The sequence below is a fragment of the Trematomus bernacchii genome, unplaced genomic scaffold (genome assembly GCF_902827165.1).
Source record: "Trematomus bernacchii unplaced genomic scaffold, fTreBer1.1, whole genome shotgun sequence".
NCBI classification, from domain to species: domain Eukaryota; kingdom Metazoa; phylum Chordata; class Actinopteri; order Perciformes; family Nototheniidae; genus Trematomus; species Trematomus bernacchii.
In genome coordinates, this window is record NW_022987899.1 from 4,451,106 (window position 1) to 4,471,372 (window position 20,267).

Consider the following 20,267-nt stretch of genomic DNA (forward strand, 5'->3'; position numbering starts at 1 on the left):
ATGAACAGTTCATAGACACATATCAACAGTACAAAATATAATATTTTCACTGAAAAGAGTAAAGGTTAATGGAATAGGTGCAATACACAATTAATAGCAACAAAATTAATCAGTGTACCAAAATCGAATATTGTCATCTCACTCCAAGCTGAACTCTAAAGATGGCAGCCCTGGACTATATGTATGTGTGGTCTATAACAGAGAAATACAAAATGTACAAGTATCAAGACACGCCCACCGCCAAGTGGCAACGCACGCCGCCGTGTGTAGGCGGCGTAACAGCGTGTGGTTTAGAAAATAATACAAAATTCGAAGGAAAAAACGATGAAACAATACAGATTTCAGTATTCTGAGCTTCGTACTCTCCCGCTAACTGACAGCAACAAAAGCCCGAAATTATTCAATTAAAATAAAGAAGTAAAAACAATAAGTGTGGCTTGATATTGAGTAAGAAAAAGGTTGATAAACGCTGTGAGAATCGATCTGCGGAGAGCATTTCGCCGCGATCCCAACTCGTCTATTACCAACGTTCAGGGACCTCTATGCAAGTCAATGGGACTCCCTGATAGTTGAAACTCCACGCTAAAGGGCCCCCCCTTGCGTTGGAAAGTGACGACAGGGACCCTGACGTCAACATAGGCCGAGTTGGGAGTGAGAATGTGTTGGTTCAATCTGAATTTTTTTTTAAATAAAAAACATCTATATTGATTCTGACTTTTCTACATCCAACTCACAGGTTTATCATTACTTTGAGAAAAAAGATTATTAATTTACCCCTTTTAGAAATGAAGTTATTGTCAGTTGTTGTGGAAAGTTCATTTTCGAGCCTGAGACCTGAAAAACAGGCTTGGGGCTTAACAGGCTAGTCTACAAGTCTACTCTTTTTCTTATTGCACTGCACCTTTGCGGCTGTAACACCTGTAAATGTCCCAGTTGCGGGACAGATAAAGGATTTCTGATTCTGATTTAATTAAATTAATAGAGCAATCACGGCAATAATGATCCTTCATAAAATACAAATTAATTAATTAAATGTAGAGAAACATTCTTGCCGTTGTTATTCCAAAGTGAACTTTCCCATGGTAATATAAATGCCATGAGAAACAGCCTGCGGGCTGAATGAATCGTTGCATGACTGTAGTTGAAAGACAACTGTTTGTCAAAATGAGATTAAGTACTACACAAAGAGAGTGATTTATGACCCTCATAAACCTTAGTCCCGCCTCCACAAAACACATGCAACACACACTAAGGCCCCGCTCACACGAGGCCGTTTGCGTTTTATGCACAGTATTCGTATTCAAAAAAGTCTTCCGTTCACATGCATTTGTTTCATTTAACGTGTCTGTTCAAACGAGGCCGCTGGAAACTCTGTAGTACATATGCTGGGACTGTAAGTGGCGCTGTACTTCCACACGAGACCGCTCGAAAGCTGTAGTACATATGGCGGGACTGTAAGTGGCGCTGTAACTTCCGCCACAAAATACACCAAAAGCAGCGAGTAAGATCCCCCCCGGATGTGTGTGAGGCACAAACAAAACAAACAAACGAAGATGGCTGTTATTCGCGCAAGAAAGGAGCTATTTTCGTGGTCCGACGACGAGGTGGAACTTCTTTTAAGTGTAACACTTGAGTATAAGACGACGGTACAGGATAATGTAGACTGGGAGTCCTGCAAGCCTAAATATACGGAGATAGCCGACTTATTTCAGGCGCAATATCCGAGGACCCCGACTGAAAAAGATTTCCCTCACGAGAAGAACACAATTTCACAGGGCCAGCTTACAGCGAAACTAAAACAGGTACAAGGGGACTTGTTCGACATGGAAGAGTCGTCGCCCGGACCAAGTTCATCCCCGAGTTTGGAGCATTCCACGGATTTGCCAGAGTCGAGTAGATCCAACGGAACTCTGCCAACTGCTGCGGTTGTGAGTCATCGCAGGGATCTGCTCCAGGTATGTTCATGATTTCAATCTTAAAGGGCTTGCTATATACTATGATGCAGTACCTTCCACTGAAAAACTGAACTGGTTTAAGCTTGGTAAAATTAGAAAGTATTTAGAGCTGTTTTATTTGTAAAATGTATTGAGAGCTATTTCACAACATGCCTTTTGTGTTCTGTTATCTGGTGGCTATGGTCCTATTGTGTAGTAATTCAAACTTTCTCTGGTTTATTATAGGCACGGCTGGACGGCCACAGAAGTGACCGCATGAAGAGGAAGCTTCCAGCTGAACATGCGGTGCAGGAAGAGCTGCGATTAAAAAGCAGGATGTTGGACTTAATGGAGGAAGCAACCAGCCGCAGCGCAGCCAGCATGGATCGTATGAACAACACCATGGACAACATTAATGTGACTGTACAGAATGGCCTTTCCCTGATGAGCCAGTTCATGCAAGTTCATACTAACAACAGTGGATATGGACACTTCCAGGTGCCCTCATACCCACCCCGAAGGCCACACACGGCCACACCAAGATTAAACCCCTCTGTACCACACACCCCACAGCAACAATCTCCTCCATATTCATTCAGGCGGTCACTGGATGAGGAGGAGCAGTAAAGCAGTGAGCTTCTTTTTTTTTCACAGCACTTTTTGGTCAAAGGAAGTCTGTAAACATTTTTATTTTTAACTCCACCAGACTTTGTACAAATGGAGAATCACTTTTTTTTTAAGCCTTTTTTTTTTAGCTAGCAAAGGTAAGGTATTTTTTTCCCTTTTACTGTGTACACATTTATAAATAATGTTATTAATAAAAAACCTTATTAAAATAAAAGAACAGTCTTGTCTTTCATGTAAGGGTCAATGTACTCCGCTAGCACTCTCCTCACTCTCTTTCCTTCTCCCTCATTACAGTCAGTGAGATATCTATATCAGTGTGTGGGAGGCTGTAAGTCCTTTTCACCTTGTAAACCTAATTTTAACTAAATACACCACATTTATGAAAAGTAACCCCCCCCTAGTGTCAAATATCTGAACTGTGATATGTCACATTGGGCCTTAATGGTAAAGCCCAAACTATTGTTAGGCATATATTATAGTCTCAGATATATAAAAAACATGTCTATGAAGTGTTTTGCTCAAAATACCAAAAAAATTACCCATTATAGCCTCATTCCCTTCTATTTCATCTCTGGAATCAATATGATCAGTATTATGCATTTCACAAAGAAAGTTTGCATTATGATTTTTATGAATTGTATAAATTCAACTTTGATTCAACATTTGCTTATATTACTTTTACTGAAAATCCTCAAATATTGGTTAAAATACTATTTAGAGAAGGGAAGGTAACACAATCTTAACAGGTTAATATAATAGTTTTTTACTACAGTGTATGTACTATGTTTCGCTAGTGGCCAATACAGTCTGAAAATACCATATCAAAATGTACGGTTCTTTTACTATATGTGTAAATAAATACGGTACAAAATATATATGGACAACCTGACTCGGTAGAATGGGCCATATAACTTCATTCATGAGGATGATGACATTTGTTGCACATTAAGTTCAAAGAAAGTCTGGAAGTGGTTGCAGCCAATTTTATTTTTAGTTTCACACTTTTGACATTGGAGAATCACATAGTTATTTGCTTAGTTTCACACATGTGACATGCATTAAAAAGTACTAAAAACAGTTAGGATATAATACAAAAAATCCTGTAACAGTCCTCAGATTCAGCAGCCAGGTACATATACCTAGCCAGGTATATGAATATTGTACAGCAGCCTGTCGCTGAAGGAGCTGCACAGTGAGGACAGGGAATGTAACAAAGAATGTTTATCACATCTTAATAAACACCTTTAAAAAAAATGTACAGTCTATGTACATACATGGTATGGCCTCCTCTTCGTCCACAATCTGTTTTTTCAGAGCAGGGATCTTTCCAGTTTTTAAGTACATGTTTAGCTTGGAATTAGCAAAGACCCGTGCATCATGCACACTCCCAGGCCACTTTACCACGACATCCATGAATCGGTACCTGTAATCACAGACAGCCTGTACATTAAAGGAATATTTTCCTTTCCTGTTGATGTAACTAGTGGAGTCGTTAGATGGCTGCTTGATTTCGATGTGGGTTCCGTCCACTGCTCCTAAACATTGTGGCATGCCATGTGTACAATGGAACCCCTCAACCAGATCCGCGGTCTCAGGCTCAGTAAAAGGCAGCTTGATGTATTTTGGACCCAGGTGGATGGTGATCGCTCTGCATGTCTCCCTAATAATGAGGGACAAAGACGGGCGGGAAACTCCGAAGGCGTTAGCAGTCTTCCGTAGCCTTCCCTCGTCGCTCAGGTAATAAAGAACCGCAGCAACCCTTTTCAGTGGATCAATTGGCGCCCTCATGTTTGTAGTTTTCTTCTCGATATATGGGCGCAGTTCTTCAGTCAGGGCAACGACAGAGGCTTTGGACATGCGGAAGTTCTCCCTCCATTCATCGTCCACGACAACGCCATTGACAAAATTGTCCCACCAACTGCTAGTTCTGCCCGGTCTTACCCAAAACTTTCTCCTGGTCGCCCTTCTGGTTGTTCTCCGCGGTGGATTTAGCCACATGTCGTGTATGTGGTTCTTCATGTCCACTAGTTGCTTGTGGTTGTCGTAGAAGCACCGTAGTTGTATCACTAACATATTAATCATGGTCAGTAGCGTCTGGAGCACAACAGCAACCCTGTGATCCGCCATTCTTGTTGTTGTTGTTGTAGAAACAAATCAGCAATGAGGCGGGGGAGAGGTGGGAAGAGGTGCGAAGAGGCGGGGCTGTCGTTATTTTTTCAGGCAATATTCGTATAGAGGCGATTAAACGGACTCGGTTGACCCCCCAGAGCGTTTCGTTTGCAAATCTATCCACCTTGGGACCCGTTATCGTTTGTGTGGTCAGTTTCTATCGGCCTCGTCTAAATAATAGGGCTATACGCACGCGAAACTATGCAGATACAAGCCGTTTTCTCCTTGTGTAAACGGCGCCTAAGGCCCCGGCTCCACGAGGACGGAAACTGGTTGAATCCGCATATTTCTCATGCGTATAGCCCTCTAAGCTCCACGACGCCGTAAGGGAAACGTAGAAACGCCTCTCCCTGCCTCTCCCCCGCGGGGTTGCTATCGTGCTCCAGTCGCTACTGACCATGCTACAGTTCTTTGTGCAACATCTACAGGAGCTCCTCCTTGAATTCAGATTATTTATCTTTCTCTCGATATGGACATAAACGCGAGTGAAGTCTAATCTGACAGGACGGAGACACGCAGCTCCTGCCGCTGTGATGCAGCGGGAGCAAAACACACACTTCAAGTCAGATCATCACCCTTAGCTATTTTAATTACCTCTCAAACTACCTAAACTAGTTATAAATATGTTCATTTTTACTGTCGGGTCACTCATTACAGGATCAGCTGCTGCATGAGACAGACACTGACGCTGTGAGAAGAGAGGAAAAAGAGACAGGCTCCGTGTTTATTTGATGATTATATATCATTATATCGTCGTTATTCATTTGTTTTAAAGCTCAATAAATAACAATGAAGACCTTTGACCGGCACTTTTATAATTTTGTCCGGAAGATTTAAACTTTAACACACGCTGACCGGCGAAAAACTCTGCCCGGTTCTGTCGGCCCCCACCGCGGAGAATACACAGAAGTGCAGCCATGACAACCATTCTTCTTCGCTGCTTTTGTGGAGGAAGTTGCTGCTTTTGTGGAGGAAGTTACAGCGCCACGTACAGGTTCGGCATATGTACTGCAGCTTTTCCAGCGTTTGGATGTAAACGGAGCCGTCTCGTGGAGCTTGACACAATCCGGTGTATATTGCGTGGGGACGGAAGGTTTTTTGCGGTTGCATTTGCGTTACTCCGATGCGTTTTGCCGTATTTGTCCTCGTGGAGCCGGGGCCTGACACACACACAAACACAAAAAAACACACCCACACACAAACTGTGACTCTAAATGGCAGTTTGTGATTTTAAGGCCCCGGCTCCACGAGGACGAAAACGGGTTGAATCCGCATATTTCTCATGCGTATAGCCCTCTAAGCTCCACGAGGCCGTAAGGGAAACGTAGAAACAGACCCCGCAAACGACAACGGGTCCAAAGGTGGATAGATCTGGGAACGGAGCGCTCTGGGGGGTCCAACGGGGCCGTGGAGTCGCCTATACAGTCATTCATTTTCATAGCCCCGCCTCTCTGCACCTCTCCCCACCTCTTCCCACCTCTTCCCACCTCTCCGCGTACCCCGCATCATTGCTGATGTGTTTCGTTAACAACAACAATGGCGGATCGCAGGGTTGCTATCGTGCTCCAGTCGCTACTGACCATGCTACAGTTCTTTGTGCAACATCTACAGGAGCTCATCCATCAGCAACAACAGGACATGGAGAACATGATCTACATGTTGCTAAGAGTACCGCGGGGAATAACCCGAAGGGCAACCAGGAGAAGGTTTTGGGTAAGACCGGGCAGAAGCAGCAGTTGGTGGGACAATTTTGTCAATGGCGTTGTCGTGGATGAGGAATGGAGGGAGAACTTCCGCATGTCCAGAGCCTCTGTCGTCGCCCTGACCGAAGAACTGTGCCCATATATTGAAAGGCAAACAACAACCATGAGGGCACCAATTGATCCACTGAAAAGGGTTGCGTTAGTACTGTATTACCTGAGCGATGGGGGAAGGATGCGGAAGACTGCTAACGCCTTCGGTGTTTCGCGCCAGACTTTGTCCCGCATTATTAGGCAGACGTGCAGAGCGATCTCAATCCACCTGGGTCCAAAATATATCAAGCTGCCTTATACTGAGCCCGAGACCGCGGATCTGGTTGAGGGCTTCGATCATGCTCATCACATGCCCCAATGTTTAGGAGCAGTGGACGGAACCCACATCGAAATCAAGCAGCCATCTAACAACCCCACTGACTACATCAACAGGAAAGGCAGACATTCCCTTAATGTACAGGCCGTCTGTGATTACAAGTACCGATTCATGGATGTCGTGGTAAAGTGGCCTGGGAGTGTGCATGATGCACGGGTGTTTGCTAACTCAAAGGTAAACATGTACTTGAAAACTGGAAAGATCCCTGCTCTGAGAAAACAGATTGTGGACGAGGAGGAGGCCATACCAATTTATCTTCTTGGTGATCCTGCCTACCCGCTGCTGCCGTACCTGATGAAGGAATATGCAACCGGTGGCTCCACAGTTCAGGAACAGTACTTTGGGCTAACTTTGTGTAGGGCACGTATGGTCATTGAGTGTGCTTTTGGTCGCCTCAAGAACAGATTTGCTGCACTTAGAAGGCCGATGGACATAAACTTGGTTGACCTGCCCCATGTCATTTACTCCTGCTTTGTCCTCCACAATTTTTGTGAGGCCAGTAAGGAGGCTGTGGATGTTCAGTCTGTGTTGGGAACAATGCAAGGTGAAAGGGATTTACAGCCTCCCACACAGAGCAATAGGTATCACTGACTGTAATGAGGGGGAGGGAAAGAGAGTGAGGAGAGTGCTTACGGCTTACATTGACCCGTAGGACTACATAAAAGACAGACTGTATTTTTTTTTTTTGGAAGGTTACTGTGTTAACATCTGATAAACATTATTTGTTACATTCACTGTGCAGCTCCTTCAGTGACCATTTTTTTTTGTTTTTACTTAGTACTTCTTAATGTATGTAACATTAAGCAACAAAATATGTGATTCTCCAATGTTCAAAGTGTGAAATTTAAAATAAAATTGCCTGCAACCACTTCCAGACTTTCTTTGAACTAAAAGTGCAACATGTGACATTTCCGATATTTGACACTAGCGGGGGTTATTTATCAGAAATATAGTATATAGATGTCTTAATTATCATATGTATATTTATACTTTCCCATAAGGAACCAACGTGGCACGGTGTCACATGAACTTTAATGTTCTGTAAAGTTACACTGATGTTCCACCCTGACTTTCACAGGAAACCCGGAGTGACATATTATACATATTAGAAATATGATTATGATCTGCTCAGTTCATTTAGCTGATTCAATTACATTTAGTTAATATATCCTTTATTCTTCAGTTCAAACAATGTTCTAACCTATTTAAACCAAAAACGCATCCTCATTATTGAAGTTATGAGTTATATGACACTAGGGGGGGTTATTTATCAGAAATATGGTCTATATATGTCTTAATTATGTTCTCAATGTTCCCAAAAGTAGAAACGGGTCCGGGTTCTTATGGGTTAAACAACTGGCTTACTACGCCACAAACTGAAGCTCACTGCTTTATCAGTCAACTTGGCCAGCAATAGATATCTCACTGACTGTAATGAGGGAAAGACAGTGAAGAGTGCTATTGGAGTACATTGACATGAGAGACAAGACTGTTATTTTGCAATGTTTTTTATTAAGCAGAGTTGCAAGAGCTATAATGATATATATGTACATTTATGGAATAAAAAGTTAAATGCTTTCAGTCCACATGTTCACAGTGAAACAAGGAATATAACACCTTGACTGGCAACAAAAAAAATTCACTGGAATAACAAGTTAAAAACACTTCCAGACTTTAACTGGACAAAAACTGAAGCTCTGTGCTTTAACAGTCCTCATGTTCACAGTAAAACAAGGAATAGAACACCTTGACTGGCAACAAAAAATATTCACTGGAATAAAAAAAGTTACATTTGCTGCACCCACTTCCAGACTTTCTTTATATACATATAAAGTGCAACAAAAACTGAAGCTCTGTGCTTCAACAGTCGTCTTCAAAGAGTGACTGGCTGTATGAATACTGGGATGGTTGCCGTGTGGGGTCAGGGGTCCTCGTGTGCCGTTGTGGTGCAGAGGGGCTTGGTGTGTAGCCAGGCTGTGGCCCTCTATACAGGTACGGTGACTGTTCTTGTAATTGTCCACCAATGCTGCTGTGGGGTTGAGCATGCATGAATTCCCTCATCAGGGAAAAGCCCTCCCGAATATTGGCATTCATCTGAACAAAGTTTTCTGCGATGCGGGTCTGATTTTGCTCCATCATCCTCCTTTTGAGTTTGAGGTCTTCCTGCACGGCATGGTCAACAGGAAGTTTTTTTTTCAAGCGGTCACTTCTATGGCCGTTCAGCTGCACCTTGAATAAACCAGAGCATTTTTTTATTATTACACAATAGGACCACCAGATCACATAAGACCAAAGGCATGTTGTGCAATAGCTTCTACTTTTACAAATACAACAGTTCTCAATACATTCTACTTTTACAAAGCTTAAACGTGTTCAGTTTTTCTGTGGAAGGTACTGTATCGTAGTATGTAGCAAGTCCGTTAAGCTTGAAATCATGAACATACCTGGAGCAGATTCCTGCGATGCTGTACAACTGCAGCAGCTGGCAGACTTCAGCTGGATTCGCTCAACTCTGGCGGTGGCGAATCGTTGGAACACTCCAAACTCCGTGGTGAGCTTGGTCCGGAAGACGACGCTTCCAGGTCCACCGTCTCGATGCCCGAGCGAAGGGAGCACGTTGCAGGCGAGCCACCCCAGACCTCTTCACACAGCTCAAAAAACATGTGCACAACACGTCCTTGGCCACTCCGACGCTTCGTGTCCACCGCATGCCTGTACTTTATGCGGATTTGTTTAAGCTTGGCGGCAAGCTGGGCCTTTGTAATGGCCCCCACGCTGTGAGGGAAATCCTTCCCTGTGTCGGTCCTCGGATACTGCGCCTGAAATAAGTTGTCTATATCGCTATACTTCAACTTGCAGGACTCCCAGTCAACATTGTCCTGTATTAGTGAAGTTTTGTATACTAATGTGACCCGAAGTAGAAGTTCTACCTCATCATCAGTCCACGAAAAGACCTCCTTTCTTGCACAAACATCAGCCATCTTCCACCTTGTGTGTTTGTTTGTTTGTTTGTGCCTTACACATCCAGGGGGGATCTTATACTCGCTGCTTTTGGTGGATGAAGTTACAGCGCCACATACAGGTTCGGCATATGTACTGCAGCTTTTACAGCGTTTGGATGTAAACGGAGCCGTCTCGTGGAGCTTGACTCAATCCGGTGTATATTGCGTGGGGACGGAAGGTTTGTTGCGGTTGCATTTGCGTTACTCCGATGCGTTTTGCCGTTTTCGTCCTCGTGGAGCCGGGGCCTAAGGCAGTGAAACAAGGTCGTTTTTTTGATACATTTACTGATTTTTGCTTTATTCTCTCACCAAGGTACTGTAATGGTGCTTTTCCACTGCAGCACGCGATCATAAGATACGCTTATAATAAGTGCTTTGTCTGAATATATGTTCTTTAAGAATGTGACTAAATGGTTAGCTTGTGATTTTTAACACTTTTTCAGTAAGACAATCCAGTATTTGTTAACATCAATGATTTGTTTGTGTTTACTAAGATACTTTCAGTTACATTTTGATGTATGTAAAAATTGACATCTGTTAGGATATGACGTACTTTGTAAGGAATGGGGTTTCCTTAATGGCAGTTTGTGATTTTTAACACTTTTTCAGTGAAACATTGCAGTTTTCTTTTGATTACTTTACAGATTTCTTGCTGTTTTGGTGTTACTAAGATACTTTCAGTTACATTTTGATGTATGTAAAACTTTACATCTGGTAGAAATATGAAGTACCAGTGTTAGTGAAAATCGTTTCTTTACATGTCACAGTTTACCCCTTTACTCTTATCAATGTTTTTGAGAGAACAGTGTCTTCCATTGCACACACACACACACACACACACACACACACACACACACACACACACACACACACACACACACACACACACACACACACACACACACACACACACACACACACACACACACACACACACACACACACACACACACACACACACGTTACTATTTAAAAATTGCAAATGTATTTGAGAACCTATCCATGTGAACATATTTTGGGGGTGGACCTCAAATCCCTGGTAAGATATTTTTTTAATTTTGGAGTTAAATGCATCAATCTGGTGCATTTTGAGGGGGAAATAAAGAGACTAGATCTATGGAAACACCCATATGAAACAGATGCCACATCATGTAGACAGACAGTCACCCTGTGTGAGGCAAACCCACATTTGCGCAGCGTTGCGTTCACAATAGCCTACATTAAAAAAAAAAAATCGCTAGGCCATCGGGAAACCTCCCGGCCCTCCCGATGGCCAGTCCGGGCCTGCCAGCAGCCCTCCACTTGCTACAAACTTAAATATGAAAACATAGCCGTGGGAACATGTTTCAAATGGGGGGTGCTGTGGGGATGACACCAGGGCCGGTTCTGACCAATTTGCTGCCCTAGGCAAGATTTTTGCTGGTTCAATTATATCTTATTTTATCAGTTAACATTTATTTATTCATCCATATTTTTTAATCTCTCCAGTTTTAAAGGATATTGTTGGTTTACTGTCCTATAGTATGCATGTGCCAAGAGCAAGGACTGTCTTAGGTAAGACAGCTTTTATGTGCGCAGCTCCACTTGCTTGGAACAATCTTCAGCAAGAATTGAAACTGAGCAATCTCATTCCTCTGCATGTTTTTAAAACTAGGCTAAATGAAATGCTCGTTGATACTATGGGCACTTGTAAATGTCTATAACTATGTAAATGTATCTTGTAAATATAATGTATGATGTCCTTTATTGTTTTATGTTTCATGTGGAACCTCCAAAGTGACTTCCTGAAATGTAATTGTCTGCGGTGATTCTACGGAGTCCCCAAAGGCCCAAAATTGTGCACACAAAACATATTTTCGGCTGCCCGGGCCTAAGGAAGTAGCTCTACTTATGAAATCTCTGTTAGTTTAAACTCCCACTTCACTACTTTACATTCAAAACAAATAGCTTATAAAATGTGGCACGGCATTATTGATAAAGCTACATATTAGTCTATAAAATAGTTACATCATACTTATCTTAACCAGCAACACCAATAAAATACTGCTTCACATAAATGCATCGCAAATAATCATCAGTTTTTATTCAATGCATATAGAGGCAACTGAACCACACATCAACATTTCATCCATGCATTTCTTCACTTGTCAGTTGTTGTTCAAGCTCTCAAACAAACAAGCGGGCAGTACATCACATCGGCTCTTTTTCTGCTACTTTGACAACATGGTTGCAACCGGTTTTCGTGCTGTTGATGCCAATTTTCATTTTTTTCTATAGTGAGTTGATGATTTCATAAACTAAGAGTGAGGTACATTTTCGCCTCGCAAATTTTCCATCCAAATGAAGCAACATTTCTAAATCATTTTCAGACAAATTTGACTACACATGTTAGTGTTGTTCGATCTTATTGTCTTATATTTGTGTACAGCACTTTGAATTGCTTTGTGTTGAAAGGTGCTATATAAATAAACTTGCCTCGCCTTGCCTAGTGATGGCTCACAATCTACTAGGATTAATAAATGTCCAAAGTGTCTATTACGTTAGTAGGAAATCCAACCTAGAGCAACTGAGCATTGGAATAAAACATGTTGTTTCATACGGCCCAATGAGAACAAACACATCTAAACAGGAAAGTGTAAAAACATGTTGAATCATGAAACATCTGATAGAACAAGAACAAGACACACCTAGTTTTTGTTTTTCTAAAAACAAAACAATGAGGTCGATACTAGCTGTCATTTTTTTTAAGGAGGGGCAGCTTGGGCGTATTGTTGTACATAGCCGTGGGAACATGTTTCAAATGTGCTGTGGGGATGACACCAGGGCCGGTTCTGACCCATTTGCTGCCCTAGGCAAGATTTTTGCTGGTTCATTTATATCTTATTTTACCAGTTAACATTTATTTATTTATCCATATTTTTTAATCTCTCCAGTTTTAAAGGATATTGTTGGTTTACTGTCCTATAGTATACATTGGAATGATTTCAAACCTGTTTTTATTTATCCTAATAATTATAAAGGTGTGCCTTGTGATCAAACCGTTTGAGACCCACTGAGATAACTTAGACTAAAGTGAACTATCTAAACACTCAGAGTCCTTTACCTCACTGAGCCTCTCAGGGCACATGGAAAATGTAACCGGGGTGAAAAGGTTGTTACCTTTACTTAATTATGAATGTGAACATCAAGGCCGAAAATTCTTTTTTTTTGTATTATATTTGTATTATATTTCCATTTAATCTTGTGGACGTGCATATTCCCTGTCCTCCATCAGGGGGTGCTGCAGCACCCTCAGCACCCCTACTTACCACGGCCCTGTATGAAAAGGTTCAACTGCGCACACACACATCATCTCGGCTCGCGCAGCACGCTCACAGGCATAGATTGTGCAATAAAGTATTGCGCACCTTGAAGGTGCAGCGCAGGCATATTCTTATTCAAGAGATGCGTTGTTCTTTTGGAAAACATGTTTTTCTTTTCAATAATACTCATTACATTGACACATGCATTATTTGTGATTAAAATAATAGTTGTTGGTAATGTATTAGCGACCCCCACAGATGTATGATTTCACTGCGTCCGTGGGAGCTCAGACCCCTCCTTATGGGAGCTCAGCTCCCATTGGCTCCCACATAACTCGAACCCTGCTCATCACCCCCTCCATATCAATTAATTTGTTACTTCTTGCAATAAACCTACAAACATCACACTTTTTTGGCGTGGTCTCTCCACATTCCACATTTTCCACATTTCCCCATAATGTCCGTTTCAAGAGACGGCATTATGACGACGCGCGGCCCCCCCCCGAGAGCGGGCCACGGCGCGTTCATGGACAGAAGAAGCTCCGATTAATGCTTATTTCTCTCTAAGAGAAAACAGCATTATGGTGGAGCGCGCGCTCTCACGGGAGCATGCCGTGGTGCGTTCAGGGACCTCAGTTAAAAATCGGCTGTTTTTTTCTCTGAGTGGAAACTACATTATAGAAAAACGGCCCTTTCTGTGTCAGCCCCCCATGGGTCAAACTTCCTTTTATGGAGGGTTTGACGGCGGAGTGGGCCACCAGAGAGTACCACAGCTTCATAGCTGCGGCGCCGCAGCTGATTGCACATCCCCTAACACAATGTTATGGGGAATGGAAAATCAGTGGTGTATTAACAGAGCGCATGGACAGGACACTGAGACTGGGTTATTCACTCCAGTTTTGCAGCATCCCTCCTCCGTTCAGAGGCAGGAGAGAAGCACATCTGTCATCCCAGGAGGAGGTTTCCTCTCAGCATGTGCACTCTCAAGTCAGAGAGAAGGGGCATTATTACCTGTACTTCCTGGTTCCCAAGAAGACAGGAGAATTCAGGCCCATTCTGGATCTTCAATGCCTGAACCAGCACATTGCATGCAAGAAGTTCCATATGTTAACTATGAAACAGTTACTGAGACTGGTGCAGCCAGGCGATTGGTTCACAACCATCGACCTGAAGAACGCTTACTTTCATGGCGAAATTGCTCCAAGAGCACAGAAAGTATTCGCGTTTTTCCTTCCAGGGGGTAGCCTACGAGTACAACAGACTGCCGTTCGGCTACTCCCTATCCCCATGCACGTTCAGCCATGACGCTGCAACCGCTGCGGGACCATGGCATGAGGGACGACCTCATAGTTATGGCCAGGTCCAGGGAATGGGCAATACTGCACACAGCCCAATTGATCCTACACCTAACCAAGTTGGGTTGAAAAAGAAGTTGCGGTCAATTGGAAGAAGAGCTCCCCCATACCTCACCAGCAGGTAGAATATCTGGGGGTGATGCTCGATGCAGGCAGACTACGTGTCACCCTGACAGAAAGCAGACAGGCATCGCTGCTGCGGGCAGTCTGCAGGCTGCGTCAGGGGGCGACGGTGACAGCTTTGATTATCATGCAGACTTTGGGTCTCATGACGGCTGGTCACTCCGTAGTGCCACTCGGACTGCTGCATGCACATCGCATGCAGATGTGGTTTACCGGCCTTCGTTTAGATCTTAAGACACAAACGACGTCTGGTGGCCATCCCCCCCCCCTCAGTAGAGAGCAACCTCCGATTCTGGGGGTCCCCAGAGAATCTGCAGAGGGGAGCTCCACTGGGGCAGGCAACCTCCTATATCACAGTCTTCACAGACGCTTCAAAGAAAAAGAAAGTGACAGGATGGGGGGGGACGTGTCTAGAAAGGGCTGTGGGTGGTTGCTGGCCTCTGGCGGCACAGCAACCTCCTGGAGCTGCAAGCAGTGATGTTGGTCCTACAGCACTGCAAACCCTTAATACAGGGCAAACAGGTGCTAGTAAGGAGCGACAACCGCACCACAGTGGCGTACATCAACAGGCAGGGCGGAGTCCGCTCAATAGCCTGGTTGACCGCAGCAGAGAACCTGTGGCTGTGGGTTTCACAGATTGTGTTGTCTCTAAGGGCTCTTCACATCCCGGGACGGGAGAACAGGGGGGCCGACTTCATGTCAAGAGGCGGACCCCTGCCAGACGAGTGGAGGCTTCACCCGGAGGTGGTGAAGCAGGTCTGGACTCAGTTCGGTAGAGCAGAGGTGGACCTGTTCGCCAATCGGCGCAACAGCGACTGTGCCCTGTGGTTCTCCCTGGCTCGGTGGGACAACCCGCCCTTGGGGGTCGACACGTTTGCACACGAGCCATGGCCAAGAAAGCTGCTTTACGCCTTTCCACCGCTGCACCTTATCCCCCCCCTCCTGGAGAGGGTGAGGCGGGAACAGCTGTCAATCATCCTGGTGGCCCCAGATCGCCGCCTGGCGCCGTGGTAACGCGGGGGTTACACAGATGATGGTGGGCCAGCCCTGAGCGATTCCTCAGGTCTGGGGAGCGCTGTCTCAGGAAGCAGGTGCAATAGGGGCGTTACCCACTCTGGGCCAACCTCTCCAGGCTTGGCTCCTGAGAGGGACAGGCTGAGACAGGTGGGGCTGTCTGATAACATTATTCAGACTATCCAAGCAGCAAGAGCAGAATCCACCACAGCTTGTTACAGGCCAAAGTGGGCGGGATTCCGGCGATGGTGTGAAGGAAGGAGTCTAGAGCCTCTGTCGTGCACGCTGGGCTCTATTCTTACCTACTTACAGATACTGGTGGACAGGGGGCTGGCTCATTCCACAATTAAGGTGTATGCAGCAGCCATTTCGTCCTGCCATGAGGGATTTGGAGGCAGGTCAGCCTTCAGTCAGCCGCTTATGACGCGGTTTTTGCAGGGGGTCAGGAGGCAGCGCCCGGTAGTGCACGCCTCCGCCCCGCAGTGGGACCTGCCGTTGGTGCTCGAGGCTCTGGTCACAGAACCATTTGAGCCTCTGGAGCTTTCCTCCCTAGTAGCACTGTCATGGAAGACAGCATTGCTACTTGCCTTGACTTCGGCTAAAAGAGTGTCCGAGCTGACCGCTCTGTCGGTACACCCAAGTTGTCTTTTGATCCGGGGTGACCGTAGCGGGGCGACACTCAGGCCGAACCACTCCTTTACTCCTAAGAGTATCAGAAGTTCATTCAGAGCAAGGGCTATTCAGTTAGGTGGCTTTAATCTTCCACCCCATATTGGGGCCAGGGAGGCTAAATTGCACCTCCTCTGCCCAGTGCGTGCGCTAGCATGCTATGTAGAGCGCACGGCTGCCATTAGGCGCACTGAACAACTGTTTGTGTGCTTTGGGGATGGTGTGGCTGGAAAAGCCCTCTCAAAGAAGCGCCTAACAGGATGGCTATGCAGGTGCATTACACATGCCTATGGACGGGCGGGGAGAGCCCTCCCCACTGGGGTCCGTGCACATTCTACACGGGCTGTGGCTGTGTCAACAGCCTTATTCAGCGGCGTGAGTGTAGAAGATATATGCACGGCGGCGTCTTGGTCTACGCCAGGCCCCTTCATAAAATGTTATCCCCTGGACATGTCTGGCTCCTTCTCGTCGTCGGTGCTTGCCGAGGCAACGCATGACTGGTGAGAGGGGGGTGGCTGTGGGTCAGCAGGTATCTGACCCCCCCCCCTGGACATAAAACACTTGTGTTTTCCCATGCTCCTGAGGGACTCGGGAGACATGGTGTACAATCAGCCCCATACAGGGCTGGAGGACTCTCCCCGCCTGCCCATGGGCAGGCTGGGAGAGCCTTCCTCACTATTGTCCATGCCCACTCTACACGGAGCGTGTGTGAGTGTGGGGGATGTGGTGGACTTATGTTTTCCCATGCTCCTGAGGACCTGGGGAACATGGTGCGCGGTAGGCTCCAGACGGAGTCTCCGCACAATTTTTTTCCATGCACACTCTACACGAGGTAAGCGTGTGTGAGTGTGCCTTATCCAAGTTGCGGCCCCGACTTCTCCACGGTTACAACCGGATGGGAGGAAGTGGGGATGCAGTGGATATTAGCCAAAAGCCGGTCAGGGACGGTGTGGTGGGTCGATGTTGTTGGACGACAGGGCGTTTATACATCGGGGCTCCGCCCACTGTACCCATAGAGTCCAGTAGAGGGCGGAGCCTGTGAGAGATATAACGGGGGGTTACGTATTGTAACCCTAGTTATATAAACACAGGCGGAGCCCTCTACCTGGAGGCCCTGTCTTTCCTAGTCCGCTCGCTGAAGAGTGTATACGATAGTGGGGCGGCGGCTGGAGCCGCCTTATATACTGTGGGCCTGCGCGCGCATTCAGGTAGGCTCACCCCGATTGGCCGGCTACGTTTACGTAAATTCAGTAGGTGAAAGCACGCACAGCATGATAGAGAGTAGTACCCATAGAGTCCAGTAGAGGGCTCCGCCTGTGTTTATATAACTAGGGTTACAATACGTAACCCCCCGTTTCATGCTTCAAAAGATGTGTTTTAGATGTGTGCAACATCTTCACGGATACCTCTCACCCCAGCCACAACCTGTTTGCACTTCTGGCCTCTGGCAAGCGTTTCAAAAGGGCCTTTCTTAGAGTACTGTAGTTTCCTTTGGAATTCACATGTTGTGTTACGTTAATCTCAGCATAGTCACATAGTTTGCATTCAACCTTGCAAAGTAATGGGGTTTAATCAAGGAAACTTGTTTGCAAGCATTCCTCTTTTTATTTTGAAAATGTCCTGTCTCAGCTTTTCTATCAACCATCTCTATTATAGACATAATATACCTGAAAATCAATCAATACAAATTATAAGCATTATTTCAGAACAAGGGAATACAAAAAACCTGCACTACCTCTGTTGTGTGGAGTACTTATACCTTGTAAATTGGGTGAATCACAGGGAAGCTGCGGAGAGGTGCAAGAGCGAAAACCTCTGCCAGAAAGTGAGTTCTCATGAGGTGATGGACTGATTCGTGATCCATGCAATCTGCATTTTTAATGAACATCTTGGCTAGCAGCCAGTCAGTTTCTGGATCACTGGGCAGGAAGATGGGGTTCTTCTCAGATGGTTGTTGATTCACCTGGAAATTGATAAGAAATTGATTACTAACTCTCCCTTTACGATACCTCAAAGATGGTTTTCCATAGACTGACCATGGTAAAGACCCATAACATTACATGCTGGCTTTTAAATTGATTTTACAGTACCTGTATTGCAATTGGCATCAGTTTGTTTTCTGGGTTCACGTTGAGCAAACAGAGACCAGCAGTCACGTGCAGAGGTTCACCATTATAGGCTGCAGGGGGAATTCCATCCATCTTCTTCTGGTCATAAAGGAACATGTTGCCTTTCTGGAAAGACAACAGAAAGAAGTGTTTAAAACATCGAGAGGTATCGCAGAATTGTAATAAGTCAAGGAAGTATGACAGAGGGATGGTAAATGGACAAATCCTGATTCTGAAACAAAGATTATTATCCATTTAAAGTTAATCTTCACTCATACCTCCATTTCCTTCTGCAGAGAGCTTCCCTCTTCCAGGAACGGCTTCACCATTTCCTCTGTGACTGGGAAGTTTGTGGGAAGCTCTGAGCAGCGCTTTATAACACTGGGGTTGACTCCATTCAGGAACTGATATCCATAAAAGTCATCTTCCATCCAGTGGTCTGCAACATACTCTGGAAGAATAGCAATTGATATATTAAAAATATAACATAATTATATATTCGGTTTAATACGAATAACAATTGGTACATTTAATAAATAATATAATATAATTTATCTAAAATGTTGTTGGGTGTTTCAGGTTCAACATAATCATCATTGTCATTGACTGTAAAGCAAGAATGTTGGTCAGGTATTTAAATAATTTTAACTTTTGCTGAAATACTTTCTAGAAAACAAAACATTTTACAGAACAGGAAAAACATCTACTGAATATCTATCTGTTGTTATGAAACCATGACATAGATGGGGTGAGTTACAGTGACAACTGGTTAATGGCATAAAAAGAAAATACCTGACATTGCTGTCTTTTTAAACCAAAAATTTTTTTTTCTGTCTTCAATGCTTCAACGAGAATGTAGGTCATGCTATCGGAACGTCTGGAACCGATTCATTCAGCCCGGAGGCTGTTTTTTATGGCATTTAGCCATGGGAATGTTCCCTTTGGAATAACAACAGCAAGCACATACTGTAATTGTACATTAATCACGTACTATTAATTTAATGATGTTCCAACAGAATCAGAAATCCTTTATTTGTCCCGCAACTGGGACATTTACAGGTGTCACAGCCGCAAAGGTGCAGTGCAGAAAAAGAGTAGACTTGTAGACTAAAAGGCATCACATATTAATGTTAATCTTCCCATATGAACAATGTATATTTTTCATATTAAATGTAACAGTGATAAGAGCGGACTTATCACTGTTACTGATGTCAGTCCTCTCTGGTGTTTGGAGTTATGTCTACACCTGTCTGCCAATTAAATGTATTTAAAAATATTAATTATTCGGAGGCCCAAGTGAAGGTTACAAATGGGGGATTCAGCACCTTCAGATCTACAGGTTTAATGACAACTGTAGAGGCATCCGGAGAGAGGTAAGAAAGCTAATGCTATGCTAACTGAGTGCTAACAAAACGTTGGCGTATCATGCACAAGTAATGGTGGGGTAGGGTGTAGGGGGAGGTTTGGAATTGGGACTAACAATCAGAATCAGAAACAGTTAAAGTGGACCTATCATGCTATATTTAAATTATATATTGTAAGGCCATACCTATATAAGGTATATTTATACGTTTCTGTTTTCAAAATACCAAACAGATCATGCATTTTAGCCATGCCTCATTTCGCTCTATGTGCTGTTTACTGTCTACGGGTCTGATTCTGCTGACCACGCCCCCCTGCAGGAGAGGGGAGATGTGCTCTGATCAGCTGCTGGGCTGTCAGAAGAGGGGGAGAAAAAGAGATCTCCGTCCTCCGTGTTTTATTATATAGAGTAGTTATTCATTTGTTTTAAAGCTCAATAAATAACAAAGAAGACCTTTGACCGGCACTTTTC

At 44.5% G+C, this 20,267-nt stretch overlaps 2 protein-coding genes across 2 annotated transcripts; both read left to right on the forward strand.

Moving 5' to 3' along the window:
• Positions 1-1,483: 1,483 nt before the first annotated feature.
• Positions 1,484-2,708, forward strand: LOC117470015. Its single transcript, XM_034114531.1, has 2 exons — positions 1,484-1,955; positions 2,181-2,708. Exons 1-2 carry the CDS (start codon positions 1,518-1,520, stop codon positions 2,559-2,561), a joined length of 819 nt encoding a protein of 272 aa, XP_033970422.1. The 5' UTR covers positions 1,484-1,517; the 3' UTR covers positions 2,562-2,708.
• A 3,660-nt stretch (positions 2,709-6,368) lies between these two features.
• Positions 6,369-7,451, forward strand: LOC117469974 (putative nuclease HARBI1). Its single transcript, XM_034114471.1, has one exon. The coding sequence runs from the start codon at positions 6,369-6,371 to the stop codon at positions 7,449-7,451; it is 1,083 nt and encodes a 360-aa protein (XP_033970362.1).
• The last annotated feature ends 12,816 nt before the right edge of the window (positions 7,452-20,267 follow it).

Excerpts from the sequence above, each read along its gene's own strand:
- LOC117470015 (XM_034114531.1), top strand. The coding sequence starts at position 1,518 with ATGTGTGTGAGGCACAAACAAAACAAACAAACGAAGATGGCTGTTATT. Across the intron at positions 1,956-2,180 it reads ATCGCAGGGATCTGCTCCAG|GCACGGCTGGACGGCCACAG; the intron begins GTATGTTCATGA and ends GGTTTATTATAG.
- LOC117469974 (XM_034114471.1), top strand. The coding sequence starts at position 6,369 with ATGGAGAACATGATCTACATGTTGCTAAGAGTACCGCGGGGAATAACC.